General features: G+C 41.0%; 2 protein-coding genes across 2 annotated transcripts in view; one reads left to right on the forward strand and one right to left on the reverse strand.

The window, feature by feature from the left end:
- Positions 1 to 1536: 1536 nt before the first annotated feature.
- Positions 1537 to 11496, forward strand: cdhr5b (cadherin-related family member 5b; the record flags this gene model as incomplete). Its single annotated transcript, XM_080862879.1, has 15 exons — positions 1537 to 1621; positions 2608 to 2783; positions 2889 to 2942; positions 3094 to 3183; positions 3330 to 3416; positions 3539 to 3640; positions 3754 to 3924; positions 4099 to 4189; positions 4274 to 4371; positions 4880 to 5083; positions 5765 to 5875; positions 5965 to 6031; positions 7304 to 7513; positions 8950 to 9119; positions 10939 to 11496. 15 exons carry the CDS (start codon positions 1537 to 1539, stop codon positions 11494 to 11496), a joined length of 2274 nt encoding a protein of 757 aa, XP_080719005.1.
- A 7295-nt stretch (positions 11497 to 18791) lies between these two features.
- LOC308391503 (plasma membrane calcium-transporting ATPase 1-like) overlaps positions 18792 to 20780 on the reverse strand; it is a 30250-nt gene continuing 28261 nt past the window's right edge. Inside the window, exon 21 of the mRNA XM_080874105.1 lies at positions 18792 to 20493. Within this exon, the coding sequence (XP_080730231.1) occupies positions 20110 to 20493 (384 nt within the window). The 3' untranslated portion in view covers positions 18792 to 20109. The remainder of the gene's footprint in view (positions 20494 to 20780) is intronic.

A 20780-nucleotide genomic window follows, 5' to 3' on the forward strand; every position in this document is an offset into this window, starting at 1 on the left:
TGGATGAACTGATAGATAGATGCGTCATCAATGCAGAAACTGATCTGTTTGTTATCTGGATGAGCCAAAAAGCAAATTACTCCAAGGCACTCTCTTTTTAATAGCATTTAAAATAATATATTAATGATCATATTAACACACAAAAAACCCAGTCAGTTGAAAATATTTTTTGTTTTTAATTTAAAATAGTGTATCTTGGAGTTTATTATCTTTTTTCTCCTTCCTCTCCTTTTTATTATTGTTATTACTATTATTATTTATTTTAGATGACTATATTAAATATTCCAAATTGCATATAGCAAACACAGGCAAGAGGTCCAGCTGTGTGACTGAAATGAACCAAGGCAAAGCCCTTATAAGAAATAGTAGCCTAAATGACATCCCTTCAAACGCCACCCTTCAGGACACCCTAACTTCAAGCTTAAATGCAATTGAAACTGTTGGGTTATTAAAAAATAAACACTGTCCAGCTGCCATAAAGGGGATAGTCAGCCATAAAGACCAGGGTATAAATGTGGTTATTGCTGCTGTAAAGTTGGACATTTCATCATGTGAGTCTATGAGGGCTGACGTATTTTTGCAGCATCAAGTGAACATTCAAGGAACTGTTTTTATTTTTATTCTGCTTCATTCGTTCTTGTACTTACAGTCTTTTAGGCATCTAACACATAAAAGTGGACAAAGTCATCTGTTCGCAAAGGGGGGCTCCTATAAAGTACAAACATGTCTAATTATGGGTTGTGTATGGATTAATAGGGACAATAATAATAATGGATTGGATTTATATAGCGCTTTTCAAGGCACCCAAAGCACTTTACAATACCACTATTCATTCACACACTGGTGGAGGCAGCTACGGTTGTAGCCACAGCTGCCCTGGGGCAGACTGACAGAAGCGAGGCTGCCATATCGCACCATCGGCCCCTCTGGCCAACACCAGTAGGCAAGTAGGGTAAAGTGTCTTGCCCAAGGACACAATGACCAGGACAGAGAGCCCAGGGATCGAACCGGCGACCTTCCGGTTACAGATGCGATTCCCAACCCCCTGAGCCACGGTCGCCCTAAAAAGGCTTTTATTTATATAATATTAGTCAAATTCAGTATAAAGTGTTTAACAACTGAAAAGTCTTAATACCACTGTACTGGCCTCTGTACTAGGCGTGTTGTATGTGTTATGTTTATCCCACTGTTGTCAACCATAAATGCAAATCAAGACACATGACCTTGCGATAGGACACATTGAGTGTCCTAAAGTTAAGGAATAGCAGATGAGGGAATACATAATTTAATGATCTCAAATACTATCATCACTTCTGCAGATGTGCAAACAATATTAACATGCATCGTCATGTCAATCTTGTCAAATAAAAGACAATTAGTCACAGAAAAAGACCTTATATGACTTCACAGCAAACAGGAATACATGTAATGGGTTTTATGATGGGTAAAAGTCCAGTGCAGCCATAAACGCAAGCAGATCGACACAGACGAGAGGCAGATCAGTCGGGACTGACGAAGACACAGTCGGACAACGACATGGAGAATATTTATCCACACTTCACTGCGACAACACTCCTCTGCTTCATCCTTCTGATTCCGTTTCAGACATTGGCTCAGACCAGTGAGTATCCATCTCTGTTGTTTCACTTGTTGTTTACCTGACTGTTGATCTCTGTTCCTATAAAAAAAATAATGGGCTGCATAACAGTGTGTTCAGTGGTATTTGCAGGCCATTTACCATTTGTTGTTGTTGTTGTTGTTGTTGTTGTTATCAGTGTGTATTGGACAGCTAGTGAAAGCCTGTGAGCTAAGAAATGAGTGAAAGAAAAGAAAGGGGAGGGGGTCAAAAGTCTAGAAGCCAACAGACACGCTGTTTGATGCATTTTTTTACATTTTTACATTTCTTTTTTGTTTTTTATAGCTTGCAACTCTTTAAGTATTTTAACAGCTCTTTAAGTATTTATTAAACTAACTTGACTTATTCAATATTTTAAACTGTACTAGTTTTATTGTGATTGTTTATTCCTTGTGCTCCTCCACATCTGTCAACATTTCAGGAAACTACACAGTTTTTTCCAAATTCTACTGCTTTGTAAACTGTCTGTTGAGACAAAGATGAAGGCGAGGTGATAAAATCACTTTCACTCAGAGCAGTTTCCACTGTGCTCCCAGAAATGAATGTTTCTTGGTACACATAGGCCTCAATTATTGTGGAATAAGGGGAATAATCTAACAGACATATTCAAAAATCACTCTAAAAGAGTTTCTAACATCCTAGCTGAAGCACCAGTATATAAAGCCTTTAGGCAACCAAATGGAAACCAAATGGAAGACACTCTGAGCAATTGCAACAATTTCTAAACTACTTTTCAATAGTTCTATAGCCAGTGAAAAATAGTGGAATTCTAAGTCTGCCTTTGAGATATGCACATAACTGTCAAGTTGCTTACAGATTACTTTAGTACTTTCTCTGTATACATAAAAACAAGTAAAACTGGTAGACATCTATTAACTTGTGTTAATAACTTAATAAAATGTTACCGTAATTAATAAATGTGTTAATGGTCTGTCTCTTTAATTAGAACATCTTTTTTCTTCTCCCACAAGTCTGTTCGGCTCCTTCAAGTGTGCAGTTTCCAGAAAACAACGGAATAGGTGACGTTGTTGAGACAATAACTGTCGAGCCAGATGTGACCCTTGAATTTACTCCTCCAGCTGCAGACTCAAACCCATTTTCAATTAATGGAAACAAGCTGACAGCTGCAAAGGTGTTTGACTATGAGGTACTGTCAGTCATGACTAATAATACCAATAAGATTGAAACTCGTCTCTGTGTAATTTCTGCACTGCTTAAGAGTAAAATCGTATAAAATTTGTTTTCTTTGCAGACTGAAAAAAGTTTTCCGGTCCGCATCACGTGTAAAAAAACCACAGGACTGACGGTAAAACTGCCTTTAAACACGCTGAGCAGGGTTAACAATAAACGTCTTCAGTTTTTCACTCAGCTGTGTGTTTTTCACAGACTCAGACTTTGCTTGTACTTAATGGTCATGTGTTATCTGATACACTAATGTCAATTTAATCTGTTTCCAGATAAACATCGTCATCATTGTAGTCATTGGCAATTTGAATGATAACCCTCCCAGCTTTGATAAAAATCCGTACGATGTTCAAGTCAGTGAGGTAAGGGTTGAAATACTAGAGAAGTTATTATTTGTCTTTGTAATTCTTTAATCTATTTATTAATTTTTGTGTTGTGGCACGAGTAGATAGCCCTCATATCTTCTTTTTAAATGTACCTTATTTAGTGGTACTTTTTTTTTATATAGATAGCACCTATAGGGACCACTGTGGGTCAGTTCGCTGCCAAAGACTTGGACAACCCCACACTCTACTATACACTCACACCTGAATCTGTAAGACTTTTTTCTTTTGTCTCACATGAGACAGCAGATATTAGTTCCAGCATCTTTGACCAGAGTAAGGTCAAAGATGCACAGTGATCTAAACATTTTTATTTCCTTTTTCATATCTGCAGGATTACTTTAGACTGCAGTCACCGACTAGTGCAGTTATTCTTGTTAATGCGCGCCTTGATTATGAAAAAGTCAAAAATGTGCAGCTGGTATTGGAAGTTCTGGTGAGTAGTCAACATTTCTGATTATACACAATAATAGTTTCCTCCTAACTCTGGAGGATACCTATGGTTTTTCATTCTGGCATTTGGATGTTTCTTCTTCCGACATTTTTTAGGACACACAAGAACCAGAAAGATATAGTGCCACCACAACTATTGCAGTCACTATCTTAGATGGGGACAACAGACCGCCATGGTTCCAGCCATGCACCCCACATAACATGAGCGAGAATGTAATTTGCCAGAGTACCGGCTATACTGGATTTGTTGTCCTTAGTGAACAGGAGGTGAGTTACTCCCATTGTAGTAATTATATGTATTATATACATATATAAAGTATTATATAGAGGGGTATTTTATCATTTTAGCTTTTAATATTGTTAATGAATGAGAAGGTTTTAAATGCCGTTGGACGACCTGATAAACACTTTGAGGCCATAACTGTGATTTTGCTTTCGCAGCCTGGAGTGTTACCGCTGAAACCAGGACCTCTGTACGCCATTGATGGAGACTCTGGAATAAATGAGGAGATAACATATTCATTCCTAAGTGGTATATAACTTGAATTATAACAAACAATTGCGGAGTTGTTGGTTATTAGCAGAAAGAAGAAGCCTAGTTTGTCTGTGTTTGCAGGAAATGATGCTGGTCTGTTCGAGATCAACTCAAACACGGGGAACATTACCATGCTGAAGCCAGCTGATGTGTTGGGGACGATCACTTTGACAGTGCTAGTAAACACAACATATTCTCTTGCTGTTATCAAATGATGGTGTAATTTGTGCTAAAAACTGTAATCAAACTGGATTTTTTCAATAGATGTAAGTAAACAGATGCAGGATGTAACCAAAACAGTAAAAAAGAACAAAAACAAAAAAGAAAACCCAACTTAAACTATCCCAGAGAGGCCTATTGTTGATGTTCACAAGATCACTCAGATTCTGGCCAATTCAGTCTGGTAAATCAGTCAGTCCAACATCTGCATTACTTCCAATGCTGCCACATTCTGCTATATGTCCTCCACCTGAGGCCGATTCTCATTCCCAAACTGAAGCGAGAATCGGCCTACAAAGAGCAGACAGGCAGTCTGTTGGTCCCTAAACATGACATAAAATTGGCAGAAAATCTTATTAAATTATTACATCAATAATTTAAATGTATGAATTTCTTTGTCAGGTTAATCTCAGGAAATTTTCAGTATTATACAATCCTGATGTTTTCAGCTGTGTTTTTCTTTCACAGGCCAGTCAGAAGGTGAACACTCATCAGTTTGCCACCACTACCATCACAATCAGCGTCCAAGTCGAAAGCTTACACCCCCCAAAATTTCAGAAAGATCATTATGAAGGAGTCATCTCTTCAGTAGGTGCCGTGGCGATGGATCTGACAAACAAGGACACGCCACTGCAGATTATTGCCACAGATGAAGATTATGCTGCCACAGCGGTAAAATGCAGTTACTCAAACCCTTAAACACCAATGTGACTAGGTGAAACAAGTGTTTCAAGAGGTGAAAGGATGGATGGATGGATGGATGGATGGATGGATGGATGGATGGATGGATGGATGGATGGATGGATGGATGGATGGATGGATGGATGGATGATACCTGCTCATAGGCTGTGTTCCCAAACTTATTCTTCTTCTAGGTTTGACTTGTGTTTCTTTATTCTCTGTAGTTTTTTATGGAAATGGAAGTGGGAAATTAGAGCTAACAGTTCCATGTCTCAATGATCCATTTCCTAATGTTTCCTTAGCATCTTTTGTAAATTTCCTGAAATGCCATTTAAATGTAGTTTACAAATGCTTGTATTGATTATTTGTTCAAAAACAAAAGAATGTTCCAGCAAGACTGTTTGACTTTTGTTATGTACAAGTTTGTTAAGTGAAAGCTCATTTTGGTAACAGCCAGCAGTGGTGCATGTCCAGCCATTCTGTCAACTGTTTCCAGACATGATGTAGTTATTTTCACTGATGGAGAGACTTATACATTATTTCATGACATTATGCAGTTTAGTGGCAAACTACTCCATTGGGAGTTTGTTTGATTACTAACAAAGTCTTTTGGGAGTTTTCAATCTACTTCATGCTCAGCACCAACTTTTTTTCCTACATATGTTGAAACAGGGTCTGAATCCCCACATCACTTATTCCATTAAGGGGAGGAGTGAATTCTCCATCATTAACGGCTTCTTATTCATGACTAAGGAACTCCCAGAGGAAACCCTGTCCCTGGAAGTGAGTCTACAAGTCTAGTTAAAGTTAAAATGACTGATGAAGTGAGCAAGTTTCTTATCAAGCATTTAACTTTGTCTTTGAACTTTCAGGTATTGGCACTAGATTCAACCAATGATGAAACAGCCACAGCTCAGCTGTCAGTGGAGGTGAAATTAGGTAAATGAAACCTTCCACAATATGCTGCTGACTCCACTTGTTCTGTCAATGCAACAAATGGGCTGATACCTGTATAGCACCTTTCTACTCAGTCAGAGCTCAAAGCTCTACCACAAGTCCCATTCACCCAATCCCACACACATATTTATACAGTACTATCTATTCATATCCACACACACTCCCTCTCCAGAGGATGTACTAGTGTATCTTGCCTGAGGATACTTCAGCATGTGGACTAGAAGAGTCTGACCTTTCAGTTGGTAAACGAAGTACTCTAACTCCTGAGCAACAGGAGTCCCTATAAGTTTATCCCTCTTTCACTTTATTTCTTTGTTTCTTTGTTCTTTTTTAAGGTTGGTTTTTAAGGAGGGTTTCTTTGTCTTTGTGTGTGTGTGTGTGTGTGTGTGTGGGGGGGGGGGGGGGGGGGGGGGTCCCACTTTTATTTATTGGATTGATTTCTACTGTACATTGTTGTACCCCTTTAAACTTAAAATGCAAGTTTCTTTTTTTTTGCCCCCTGTCAATCTGATTTTATCTGTTTGTGACAGTAACTTAAAAACTTTGCCTTAAACGTGATTCAAGGTCTTGCAAAAGAAAAATATGATGAAAATTTACTTGCACCCAATCTGAATAACTTATAATACTAATATTTAGAGTGTCGTTTTGAATGTCCCAGATGAGAGAGGGACAATGTGAAAGAATTGGGACTCTAAAACAGTGACCCACATCATGGACTATCACACCATACTTATGCTCAAAGTTGGTTTACAACCAAAAACCGTCCTGGATGAACTTTTGATGGTGTCAGAAGTTTAGGATGACCATCTTGCAGTGCGACTGCAATTATGATATATGTCTACTTGCCCACCAAATAGGAATCTTTCTTGAAATGGCGCTGATCTTAACGGCAATTGCACTCGACAAACCAACCCAAATGGAATATATGGAAGTAATATGTGCACAGTAAAATGTTTGGAACTCCAACAAAGAAGAAAGTCTTGTTGATTTGAGGCCACAGAACCTGGCTATATGATGTGTCCTTGAGTTGTCATGGCCAATCCAGCGGAGTGTGGCATTAAGACAGAAAGCAGAAGAATAACAGCTATATCCTGGCCCAGACTGAACAAGGATTAGCTACATGCATCAAGATTCATGTCCATGTGGCTTGCAAAGACCTTTCAAGAACACTAAAACGGCCGTGTATAGACATCTAAAGCAGAACATGAAGACACAGGTAAAACCACTAAGCTTCAAAGTGTGCTCTCCTCCCAGGTATCACCACCACCAGTTTACCTCAGACTACTACAGACTTTATGACCACAACAACCACAGGTGAATCCACAACCAGCACCAGCGTCTCAACGACCAGCCCCAGTGAGAGCACCACTAACTCTGCTGCATCCACTGAAGACAGTTCTTCAGCCATTAATCCCACTTTGACCCCTGAAGAAAGTTTCTCCACTCCCAGCAAGGCACCACCAGGTGCTTACCCATTACTCTTCATCAGATCAAATGTGGTCCTTTGGGGGGGAAAAACACACACACACAAACAAGCAGTAAATCTAAGAAGAATCATTGCCAGGCAAACAAAGGATTTACCAACACATATTTTAACACACACACATATTTTTGTTTTGTTATTTTTGTTTTTTGTTTTTTTAGAAATGACCTTGGGGAAAGGGTTAGTACGTGGAAAATAAATGAAATTCACAGGAAACAAAAAAAATAATTGGATAACCTTTGAGACTAAAAATGTTTTTTAAAAAATCACACACCAAAAGCTAGAATATTCTATTTAATTAAAAAAAATCATAAACTTCCTAAAATAATAATACTAAATTGTTTTTGTCATCCAGCCTTATTTTAGACAGGAATATACTTCTAACTTCCTATAAAGGCTTTTTTCACATTGTTCCAAAGCTATAAAAATGTCTTTAAAGTCTCATTGTTGGTATTAAGCATTGGCCCATATACTTCTCATTCATCACAGCAGTTATTCCTAAATAAATAAATAATAAAGAAAGAAAAAAAAGTGCAGTAAAGACTAGTTCAAATAAATCTTCAATATGTTCTGAAAGCTTAAAATGTGTATATGTCAAGTTCATACTCAGCGTAATAGATGGATGTTGATCTGTCCATGCATTTTGAAACTAGTATTAGCATGTCAGCTACTGCCATGCTGTTTAACTTTGTTCTTATTTGGTGTTAGAATTTGGATACATGAGAAAGCCATATTATTAGTTATTATTAGTTAGATAATCCATTTAAATTCCTTCAAAAGGCATCAACAGCACAAACACAATGGTGTGGTCTGGTTTACTGACTTACAGTAGACAAGATTACATCTAGGAGAAGCTAGTCTGGTGCAGTGGACACTTATCGAGTGGCCAAGCACCCAGATCCACTATCCAGGTGGATGAGATATTAAAAAAAAATCTCTTTCTCCTGAGTTGTTATAAAGGAGAAAACTCTGCATTAGGCGTTTTAACAGGGGAGTTCATGGGGTTCGACTAGCAAGTCTCAAGTGGCCACTTGAGGAACTGCAGTTCTTGGCTTTGTCTTGATTTTTGAGCTCGCCACTTGTTCAGTATGGACTTTTAGCATGGCATTTTTAGTAAGTGGCAGATCTATAATCCACATATTGTATCTGTCATTTCATTTTTCTTAAGCTATGTGCAGTCAACCCTTATCAAACCAGTCTTAATCTATCAGTTTTTGTGTTAAAGTTACTTAACCACAGCTTTAGTGTGCTAAACTTCTACGTTTCGCCTAAAATGTCCATTCCAAGTAACAAAGATTAATCTGACATTTACAGTTAGAATTATCACTCCAATAAAAAGCATTTGATGAAAAACACTTCAGTTTACAGAAAGGGTTTAGACTCTTTAATGAGGGTTTTTTTTTTATTGTTTCTGCAGTCATCAACCCATCTGGTGAATATGGAACAGTGGAGATGGCAGCACTGGGTGCAACCTTGGGTGCTCTCCTGTTAATTTGTCTGGTGGTCATTGGTGTGCTTGCCCATCGCATGCAGAATGGGAAGGCAGACTGGAAGAAGATCTATGAAGCCAACATATTTCGAAGCTCCGTAAGTTTAAGGTTTAGGTATGGGTGAACTTTCACATTCATCCAGACTCATCCCTTTCCAACACGTTGGTCTTTACTATTCACACATTTTCATTTTTGACCACCTTGGTTTCAGTTAAACAGATTTAAGGACAAGATAAAAGATTCCTTATGAAATATTTTATTTGTACTATTTTCACTTGTTTAATGTTTATACACCTTGTGACCTTTGCGATTCAGGCTAAATTGCAGCATAATTTCACACTAGGAACCCTTTTTTTCAAGCACAGTGGTAAGATGTTTCTTGTAGCTGGTCACCAGGTTTGGTCACACCTGTGGAGGGATTATGACCCACTGCTCTTTACAGAAACTCAAAATCCTGTAGGTATCTTGGCTGCTTGGTAACTAGAACACCAAATCCCCACATCGGGTGTGTTTTTTTTCTGGATTTTTGGTTGACGTTCTGTCTCCATTAATGTTAAACTATCATAACAATTAAAGACTGTTCATTTCTTGTAAGTAAACAAACTTTCAAAAACAGCAGAGGATCAATTAATTATTCTATTCTGTATTCAATATTCATCCCACAGAATATCAGTCAACAGCCAGATGAATTAACATAAATATGAAAAATATTTTGAGGTCATTTTAAGCAATGGGAAGACTACGATAAACTGGGGAAACAAATATCTAATGGAAGCTACAGGAAGGGCCCAGGTATGCTCCATGCAAAGTCAGAGTGTCTGTTTCAGTGGATGAAAGAAACTTCCCATCAGATATGGTGTCAACAGTCCTTCAGGAAAATTTTTCTGAAGCTAGTTCAACAATAACCCACAATTTTAAAAAAAACTTTTGTAAATATGTCCTCCTCCTTCTGATTATTTCTCTTTGCTCACTTCTGTTTTAGCTCATTTTTCTGCACTCTATAAAGAAGTCCACATTGATTTAGCAGTGTGCGATGTTTTACCTGTAGCTTTTAATAATAATAATAATGGATTGCATTTAAATAGCACTTTTCCAGACACTCAAAGCGCTTTACAATTCCACTATTCATTCACTCTCACATTCACACACTGGTGGAGGCAGCTACTGTTGTAGCCACAGCTGCCCTGGGGCAGACTGGCAGAAGCGAGGCTGCCATATCGCGCCATCGGCCCCTCTGTCCAACAGCAGTAGGCAGTAGGGTAAAGTGCCTTGCCCAAGGACACAACAACCAGGCCAGACAAATCTGGGGATCAAACCGGCAACCTTCTGGTTACAAGATGAGCTTCCCAACCCCCTGAATCATGGTGGCCCTTTTGGGTTATTTGCTTTGATTCTGGCTGGTAACTTCCCTTTCCCTTCCCCTTTCTCTTTTATATGAATTCTTGTTGACTGCATAGTTCACAGTAAGATTTAGGGCAAATATTGAATCGGTGTTACAATACAGTCCAACATCTACAATTGGACAAGAGCATTTATAATATGAATAGACAGGGTTTTGTGTCAGTCAGTCTCAGTAAGAATAAAATGAAGACTGTTAGCTGAATAAATATATTCCCTGACTAAAGCATTTGAGGTCATTTTTTCTCATCATTAGGGTTTACTTTATGAAACAGCATTAAAGGAGATTCAAAACAGCAAGCTAAGTGTAGAAAATGTCTACTGGAAGTCATAGTAAGGACACAGTTTTACCATTGTGAATCCTTGATTCAAAGACAAGTCTGAAGGGAAGGGTTTCTGATGCTTTTCCATGAAAATATATATTCATTGTATACACTGATGTAGCAGCTTGTTGTGAATAACACTTTCAAGTCCTCTTGTTTATAAATGTTCTCCCCTTTCTGTTGTTCTATCCACAGCTGGGTCAAGGCCCAAGCCAAAAAGAGGGCATCCAGTACACCAATGAAGCCTTTCAGCGTGATGATGATGATGGAGGAAGCACGGGCTCAAGTGGTCCAGAGACAAAAAGTGAACAGACACCAAAATCAGTATGGGATATTCCAACCAAAGAGGCCATCGAAAGGTCTTCTGCACCACTGCATGACCTTTTGCCTGATGACACCAGTGATGTAGGCTCAGATAAGGCTGACAGCGAGAAGGAAGTAAAACCCATCCTGACAAAGGAGAGACGGGTGGAGGAGGGGTACAAGTCTGTCTGGTTTAAGGCAGACATTGACCCCAGTGCCAAGGAGGAGGTGGTCATTCTTCCAGACAACAGGGAGGACAGCGAGGAGGAAGATGAGGAACCACCCTCAAGCAGCAAAAAACATGATGGAAAACCACAAAAAAACTCCAAGGTCTTGTTTGCTGATACTGATTTGGACAGCGGCCTAGGCGTAAAAATAGAGGAACCGGGCGACGACTCAGATGGTGACGAAGAACTGGACATTGATCTGTCCTATAATAAAATCGAATGATTTTTTTATCAGTCAAGCACATAATATTCAGCCTTATCAGCCTATTACAAAGGAGCCGTCACACAGAACCAGCACAGCGTACACCTTATGGAAAAAGAAATTTCAAGGATAAATCAAAAGCTAAAAAGTTTGAACCTTTAGATTTTATCAAAATGCAACATATTGTAGCATCTATTCTTAATGTAAATGTGTCATAGTTAATCAACGTGTCATAAATTCATTAAAAACATTACTATATACATTAGTGAGGCATTTGTGACTCATGAAATCAATGTGGTAGAAATTATGGAGTGAAAATCATGGGAGCTCTGGTCGCCCTGCTGTTCATTTAATTAGATTTTTTGATTCACTATGTGCCTTCATCTTGTGCCCCTGTCAGTTTTATAGCCCCCTTTTTGCAGTAGTGGTGTCAGTGAACAATGAACACTTCTTTAACGGTTAATTATTAACTTGTAATTTAGCCCAGGCTAGCAGAAAAAAATGTTGTCAGAGGGAAACAGGGAAACAGCAAGAGAAAAACACACACATTATCTACTGTTACCGCTAGTGATTAAAAAAAATACTGCCAACTGATACTGGAGACTGTAAAACATTATGACAGACACGAAAGGGACTCTGAACTTCAATTAAATAATTAAACAGATATCAGTAAAATCCATCAGTGGAATATGTTGCTTCAAACCAAACTGGAGACCTTTACCCAGCCTTTACCTAACCTACTTACCTTTACCCAGCTCATTTTAACTTGCAGGCCACAAAGAGCCTAATTTGATATCAAGGGAGCCAGACAACCAAAAACTATAAGGGCTTTTTTTTTTTAAACAATGCGTTCGAATAGTTCACCTTTTTTTAATGTAAAGAAGTGCAAGTACATTTTTTTTAACTTGCATTTAGTGAGCTATGTTTTTGCAAGCCAGTGTCTAACAGCATGTCTTTGGAATTTGATATGTTTTTGTTTTCGTATGGACTAAACACTTGTCAAAATATAGAAATACATAAATTTCCTGTGTTAAATGTATGCAGCTCAAGTAAAATTTAAGGAAACGTTAGAGAACTGTTTTCCAGTAAGGGAAGAAAACCCTCTGAGGCAGATTTCTGCATGAAGACAGTACTTACTGTTTAACTTGCCCCTGAAACTTGGCACTTCTTTGCCTTTACACACGCATCAATGTTATGAATGAATGAACTGTGGAGCTGCCAGAATGTCACTGAGGTGCTTTTGTTTGAGCCTGGAAGGCAGTTTTGTGGTTCATTACAGAAAAAAATGTTCACAAAGGTAAGTAGTTCCAAATGCGTCCAAATTTATCCTTCATTTTCTAAATCACATTCACATTGCATGTCCGTTACCTCAAGCTGGATGTCGGTGGGCAGATAAAAGCACTGACTGTGAATAGTGAGAACAGCGAGCGATCCGTCACAGAGCTTCTTGTCAAGTTGATCTTGGCAAGTGCCTGTTGTGTGTCGGAGTATGCTTTTGGAGCCGATGTTATCTTGCTGACAGTAATATGGCCAGCTTTCACAGCTGTATCGCTGATCCTTTTGTTGCTTCCTCAAACCTATCAACAACTCATCTTTTCTGTTCTCGGTTGGCCTTGTAAGTTGTTGTATTTTTCGTGTGATTTGTGTCATAGTGTCACTTGATATTATATTCCTTGAGCTCTGTGAATACGGCAAACATGTAGGCTTTGTGTTTACTTCTGTGAATAAATAGGAACCAATCAATTTTCATGAAAGAATTGACATTCCCTGTCTCCTCTTCTCCTTATTGATAACACATTTTCAAAAGGCTTCCATGAGTTTCTGCCTTCCACATGTTTTTGTAGCATGAATGGGCTTGCATTATTAGAAAAGATTAGGAATAAGATTGTGTTTTATTTTTTTAAAAAGTAATATGGACTATTGTTGATAGCTGGCTTTGCTTAAAGACACAATTTGTATTTATTTTTTAATTGGTCAGATTTTTCCAAAGAAACAACGTCAACATATGTTGTTATTGCCTTCTTCTTTATCCTCATTATTAGTAGCAGTGTGAATGGCAGTTAAATGCCATAGTGAATGGGAATGAAATTCCATGATTTTCTATTTTCTATCTGTCTCTTTTGTCACTGATACCAATGCCCCATGAGTGACACCATATCCTGATCTTAATTTGGACAGTTCCACCTACAGCTGTATTTAGCCAGGTGACCCCTTTCAAAATCACGTGCCTTTTTTAATATCTATCTATCTATCTATCTATCTATCTATCTATCTATCTATCTATCTATCTATCTATCTATCTATCTATCTATCTATCTATCTATCTATCTATCTATATATATATATATATATAAAAAAAAAAAAAAAACACCCAGCACGCCCCTGCGGGCGGTTTATCCTTCAAGCTCGGGTCCTCTACCAGAGGCCTGGGAGCTTGAGGTTCCTGCGCAGTATCTTAGCTGTTCCCAGGACTGCGCTCTTCTGGACAGAGATCTCCGATGTTGTTCCCGGGATCTGCTGGAGCCACTCGCCTAGCTTGGGAGTCACCGCACCTAGTGCTCCGATTACCACGGGGACCACCGTTACCTTCACCCTCCACATCCTCTCGAGCTCTTCTCTGAGCCCTTGGTATTTCTCCAGCTTCTCGTGTTCCTTCTTCCTGATATTGCTGTCATTCGGAACCGCTACATCGATCACTACGGCCGTCTTCTTCTGTTTGTCTACCACCACTATGTCCGGTTGGTTAGCCACCACCATTTTGTCCGTCTGTATCTGGAAGTCCCACAGGATCTTAGCTCGGTCATTCTTCACCACCCTTGGGGGCATCTCCCATTTTGACCTCGGGACTTCCAGGTTATACTCGGCACAGATGTTCCTGTACACTATGCCGGCCACTTGGTTATGGCGTTCCATGTATGCCTTGCCTGCTAGCATCTTGCACCCTGCTGTTATGTGCTGGATTGTCTCTGGGGTATCTTTACACAGCCTGCACCTGGGGTCTTGCCTGGTGTGATAGACCCCAGCCTCTATGGATCTTGTGCTCAGAGCTTGTTCTTGTGCTGCCATGATTAGTGCCTCTGTGCTGTCTTTCAGTCCAGCTTTGTCCAGCCACTGGTAGGATTTCTGGATATCAGCCACCTCCTCTATCTGCCGGTGGTACATACCGTGCAGGGGCCTGTCCTTCCATGATGGTTCCTCGTCTCCCTCCTCTTTCTTGGGTTTCTGCTGTCTGAGGTATTCACTGAGTACTCGGTCAGTTGGGGCCATCTTCCCAATGTATTCTTGGATGTTCGTTGTCTCATCCTGGACTGTGGTGCTGACACTCACCAGTCCCCGGCCCCCTTCCTTCCGCTTAGCGTACAGCCTCAGGGTGCTGGACTTGGGGTGAAACCCTCCATGCATGGTAAGGAGCTTTCTTGTCTTTATGTCAGTGGCTTCTATCTCCTCCTTTGGCCAGCCTATTACCCCAGCAGGGTACCTGATCACGGGCAGGGCGTACGTGTTGATGGCCCGGATCTTGTTCTTACCATTCAGCTGACTCCTCAGGACTTGCCTGACCCTCTGCAGGTACTTGGTGGTTGCAGCTTTTCTAGCGGCCTCTTCATGGTTCCCATTCGCCTGTGGGATCCCCAAGTACTTGTAACTGTCCTCTGTGTCTGCAATGTTGCCTTCTGGTAGTTCAATCCCCTCAGTTCTGACTACCTTCCCTCTCTTTGTTACCATCCGACTACACTTCTCCAGTCCGAACGACATTCCAATGTCATTGCTGTATAGCCTGGTAGTGTGGATCAGTGAATCGATGTCTCGTTCACTCTTGGCATACAGCTTGATGTCATCCATGTACAGGAGGTGGCTGACAACTGCTCCGTTCCGTATATATATACATATATATATATATACAGTGCTATGTATATATACATATACATAGCACTGTTGCCTCTGACACCCTTCCCCCACTTATCACTTTCACTCACGACCAGGTTCGGATGCAAATGAGGAGACTCCACTCAGGCAAGTCTGCTGGACCAGAAGGGGCGAGTCCCCGCTTCCTCAAGGCCTGTGGCCCCAGCTTTGTGGAGTCTTTCATAAACTGTTCATGTTGAGTCCGAGTCTGCAGAGGGTTGCAGTGCTGTGGAAAACATCATGCCTCGTCCCTCTACCAAAGACGCCAGGTCCCCTGGATTACAGGCCTGTGGCACTGACCTCCCACATCATGAGACATGACATCATGCAGAGAAATACTGTATTAATTTTGGGCATGTTATTTTTGAGCAGGAACCTCAGAATTGACTCTTGGAGTTTAACAGGTTAACCTCTTGACTTTTTTTTTTCTTTTTGTCAAGTCTATATTTGCCCACCAGGTGTCTCACAGGGATCACTCTGGGACAACTTTCTATGTCCATGACAAAGAGATTTCTTTAACTCTTTGGTGAAATGTGTTATAATTTCCTGTTCTATGTTCTATACAATAAAGTTGAATGAGGGGACTCTTAGTGCTCATCCCAAGCCAGGGTAAAAGAAAAGGGTTGCACCAGCAAGAGGATCTGATGTAAGATGTTGGCCAAATCAAATATAGGGCTCGTAAAGAAGGACAATTTCATGGAATCAGACTGGTGTACCATAGTGTAGATAGGAAGTGAAATGGAGTTGGAGTAATCTTGAATATGAATGTTAATAGTGTTGGGGGAGTTGAAGACAAGGTTACAGAAGATCGACTGGCTTGGCAGAGAGATTGCACTGGAGAGGATGTGCAGCACCCGTGATTAAGAATAGAGATGGAAATGAATAAAGTGAAGTGCGTGTGTTGAGAAGATGGAAATAGTACTTTGAGGAGCAGATGAATAGAACAGAGAAAACAATGGATAACCGAGAGGAAGTGCAGGGAATCTTTAAGTCAGAAGAGAGAGCAGCTCAGAGGATGAAGTGGAAAAGCGGTTGGTCCATTCACATTCATCCAGGCTATGGATGTATGGACATGTCTGGGGGCAGAGAGCAGTGGAAGTTTTCAACAAAATTAAGGTTAGGGAGAGCGTGAGGGTGCCTGAGGAATGAAGAAGCGTACTGCTGATTTGCAGAGCTGCACAGAGGGTTCAAGCTGATCAAGCATTCATTACAGCTATGGGAAAGAACTGACAATCTCTGAGCAGGACTATGCCTCCTAGTTTAGAAAGAGCATTGCAAAAGATGAAAGAGAATCCAGTCGGAGTGGAGTGGGTGGAGTCAAGTGTCAGGGGTCATAGTATATCTGATGGACAGCTCAGGCTGAGTGATTTGGAGTCAGAGGCAAGACTGAGATGGTTTGGATATGTGCAGAGGTGGGACAATGGATATATTGAACCACAGAGGCGACAGAGAAGATTTCTGGTTGTACTGAAGGAGAACATGCTCAGTGTAACGGAACCACATGCTATAGGATAGTCTAAGGAGCTTGGAAAGAAAAGCGTCTGGACTTGTTTAAGTTGCTTGAGCTTCTCATCCGAGAAGCTTCTTCAGTTCTAAGGTCAACTGGTGGAGAGTCCCAGATATAAACCTAGTGGGAGTAACCCCCCCACAGAGGGACAAAAGGACCCCCTGATGATCCTCTAATCGCCTGAGCCAAGGTGTGAAAATGGGTGTGGGTCCCAATCAGCGAGGGTTTCGGGTGAGCTCATTGTGAAACCTGGCCCCACCCTATCATATGATTTCCTGAGGTCAGATGGCCCAGGATGTGAGTGGGCGTTAAGGCGTCTGGGAAGGGATCTCAAAACTGGATTATAGATGGCAGAGAGTTGGTGTCGTAAACCCCCGCCTCTGTTCAAAGATGGTCGCTCACAGTGGACATAGATGGCTTCTTTCACTCCTCTTTCAAACCATCTGTCCTCTCTGTCCAAAATGTGAACATTGGCATCCTCGAAAGAGTGACCTTTATCCTTAAGATGCAGATGGACTGCTGAGTCTTGTCCTGTGGAGGTGGCTCTTCTGTGTTGTGCCATACGTTTGTGAAGTGGCTGTTTGGTCTCTCCAATGTAGAGGTCTGAGCATTCCTCGCTGCACTGTACAGCATACACCACATTGTTAAGTTTGTGTTTTTGGGTTTTGTCTTTGGGATGAACCAGTTTCTGTCTGAGCGTGTTGCTGGGTCTGAAATACACTGGAATGTCGTGTTTGGAGAAAACTCTCCTGAGTTTCTCTGATACACCGGCTACATAGGGGATGACAATGTTGTTGCGTCTGTCCTTCTTATCCTCCCTCGCTGGTGTCCTGATCTTCTTTTCTGTGAATCTTTGCTGACTTTACAAACGCCCAATTAGGATAACCGCATGTTTTAAGTGCTTCCTTTACATGTGTGTGTTCCTTCTTTTTCCCTTCAGGTTTAAAGGGAACATGTTCTGCCCGGTGGTGTAGGGTCCTAATTACTCCAAGTTTGTGTTCCAAAGGGTGATGGGACTAAAAGTGGAGGTACTGGTCCGTGTGTGTGGGCTTCTGGTAAACTTCGATGTTGAGTTTGCCGTTCTCTTCAATGTGCACAGCGCAGTCCAGGAAAGGCAGACAGTTGTCCTTTGTGTCTTCCCTGGTGAACTTGATGTTTTTATCCACAGCGTTAATTTGCGCAGTGAAGGATTCCACTTCTTGTGTTTTGATTTTGACCCAGGTGTCGTCTACATATCTGTACCAGTGGCTGGGTACTCTCCCTTTAAAAGAGCAAAGAGCCTTTCTCTCCACTTCTTCCATGTAAAGGTTGGCTACAATATGTCTGTGAAGGTTCTCAGTCATCCAGGTCATCGTAGTCAAAGGATGGCTACAATAGGTGACACGGGGGAGCCCATGGCACAGACACGTTTTTGTCTGTAGAAGCCTTCATTGTATTTGAAGTATGTTGTGGTAAGGCAGAGGTCTAACAGTGTGCGAATCTGATCGTGTGTGAAGTTGGTCCTGCCCTCCAAGGAGCTGTCTTTTTGTAGTCGTTTTCTGACAGTCTACACTGCCTCCGTGGTGGGTATGCAAGTGAAGAGAGAGACTACGTCAAAGGACACCATGGTTTCATCTGGATCCAGGGTAAGTTTCTGGACCTTGTCGTTGAAGCCGTGGAGTTCTTGATGTGATGTGGGGTGTTCACCACAAGAGGTGCCAGGATGGTAGAAAGGTGTTTTGAAATGTTGTAAGTTGCTTCCCTGAGCAAAGACCACAACATCACTATATTACCAGCTGATAAGGGAAGGTGCACTGTGGTCCGATGACCTGGATGACTGAGAACCTTCACAGACATGCTATAGGATAGAGTGAAATATGGCAAGATGAAAATATGAGCTTTATTTTTACACTGAACATGTTTTATTTGTTTGTTTTGTTTGTCAAATTTCCCCCATTTTTATTTTTTGCAATTGTAATGTTATCCTTGAAATATTACATTTTTGTAACCTTATTTACATGTTTGTATTTTTTCTAAAATATTGTAAAGAATCGTCTTTTTGCAAAAAACAAAACAACAAAACAAAACATACATATTTCAGTAGCATTACCTTTTTTTAATCCCACTTTTTCTTTGTTAAATTTTTGACACATAGATGAAGAATGATGACAACATTTCAGTGCTGTGCTGTCACATACTGTCTAACGACATATCTTAGGAAATGTGTGTGAAGTAAAGCCTGAGACTGGAAGGCTCTATAATCCAGTGAATTCATTGTGAAAATTTTTGAAAAGACTTTTGATAACTGCTACAGCTCTTCTTTTGTCTGACGTAATCCATCCATCCATCTTCATCCGCTTTGTCCGGGGCCGGGTCGCGGGGGCAGCAGCCTAAGCAAAGAGGCCCAGACCTCCCTCTCCCCAGCCACCTCCTCCAGCTTATCCGGGGGAATACCAAGGCGTTCCCAGGCCAGCCGAGAGATATAATCTCTCCAGTGTGTCCTGGGTCTGCCCCGGGGCCTCCTCCCGGTGGGACATGCCTGGAACACCTCACCCAGGAGGCGCCCAGGGGGCATCCTTGTCAGATGCCCGAACCACCTCAGCTGGCTCCTTTCGATGTGGAGCAGCAGCTGCTCTACTCTGAGCCCCTCCCGGATGGCCGAACTTCTCACCCTGTCTGACGTAATGCTTTACCAAAGTTATCCAGCTCTCAATGTCTATTTTTTGAAACTTTTAATAACTGTTTTTGTAACTTTTTCAATCTAAAACCACACTAAAATAAAATTCAACATTAAACACCTCCCTCAAAACTTTCTCTCTACAACACAAAATACTAAACATTTCAGTGACAGATCCTTAACAAAAAACTAACATGAACCATCACTACCGGCTCCCATCAGCTGGTCTGCTGAAAAACTGTAACATCCCACATTTAAAACTACATTAACAGAATATGTACACAATCAGAACTGATTACTCATTGTTCCCTGCACAAACAACATTCTCCTAAGTAACAAGAAGTTCATTTCTATTAAAAAAGGAAACAGTCTGTGTGAGTCGCTGTCACAGAACAAAAGCACATCTGGAAACATTTCTGCAGATGAACTCTTGGTTGGAACAATTTGGTGAGTCTCTTTTTAATTTTTTCCCGTCCATGGCTCCCAGAAGAACCAGAATTCTGACCATAAAAAACACAGTACGAACATACTTTAGTAACAGGAGGTGTTCAGGTAGGAGGGAGGGGCTTCAGAGTGAGGTTTCCAGACTGTGCAAGGGGCTTCCTGGACAGGGTGGTAGTCCTGCTGAGTTGGGAGGGACCAGTGCAGACCTGGAGATGTCCTTATGTAACGGGATGACACGGTCCAAGGCGTTGTTGTTCTCGTTGGGGGTGAAGGGGAGAGGCGGCTGGCTGGACAATCCAGTAAGTGGCGGTGGGATGAAAATAGAGTTTCGTTTGGTAGGGGGATCATCTTCACTCTCATTTTCATCGATGAGGGGGATCTGAGGTTCTGAGTCTTCAATACGGAACTCGGGATGATTCATGAAGTTATGAATGGAACTGCGAGATTCAGGTGTCTCCAGACCTTCATAGGGAGACACACTGTCCCTGAAAGCCTTCACCACACGGATCTGGGAGATCAGAGACAGTGAGTCAACTCAGGTAGATCATTTACAGCAGCAGTCCCCAACCTGTTTTGTGCCACGGACCGGTTTATGCCTGACAATATTTTCATGGACCGGCCTTTAAGGTGTCGCGGATAAATACAACAAATTAAAACTAGTACCGGTACCGAAAAAAATAAGATTTATTCATAACACACGTGAAAAGACCCAGGAAAACTGAGTTAACGATAAAAACGATAACAAAATAACCAATAAAACCCCTGAAAACCATACATTTCACACCCAATCCTCAA

This window comes from Rhamphochromis sp. 'chilingali' (genome assembly GCF_963969265.1).
Source record: "Rhamphochromis sp. 'chilingali' genome assembly, chromosome: 2".
NCBI classification, from domain to species: domain Eukaryota; kingdom Metazoa; phylum Chordata; class Actinopteri; order Cichliformes; family Cichlidae; genus Rhamphochromis; species Rhamphochromis sp. 'chilingali'.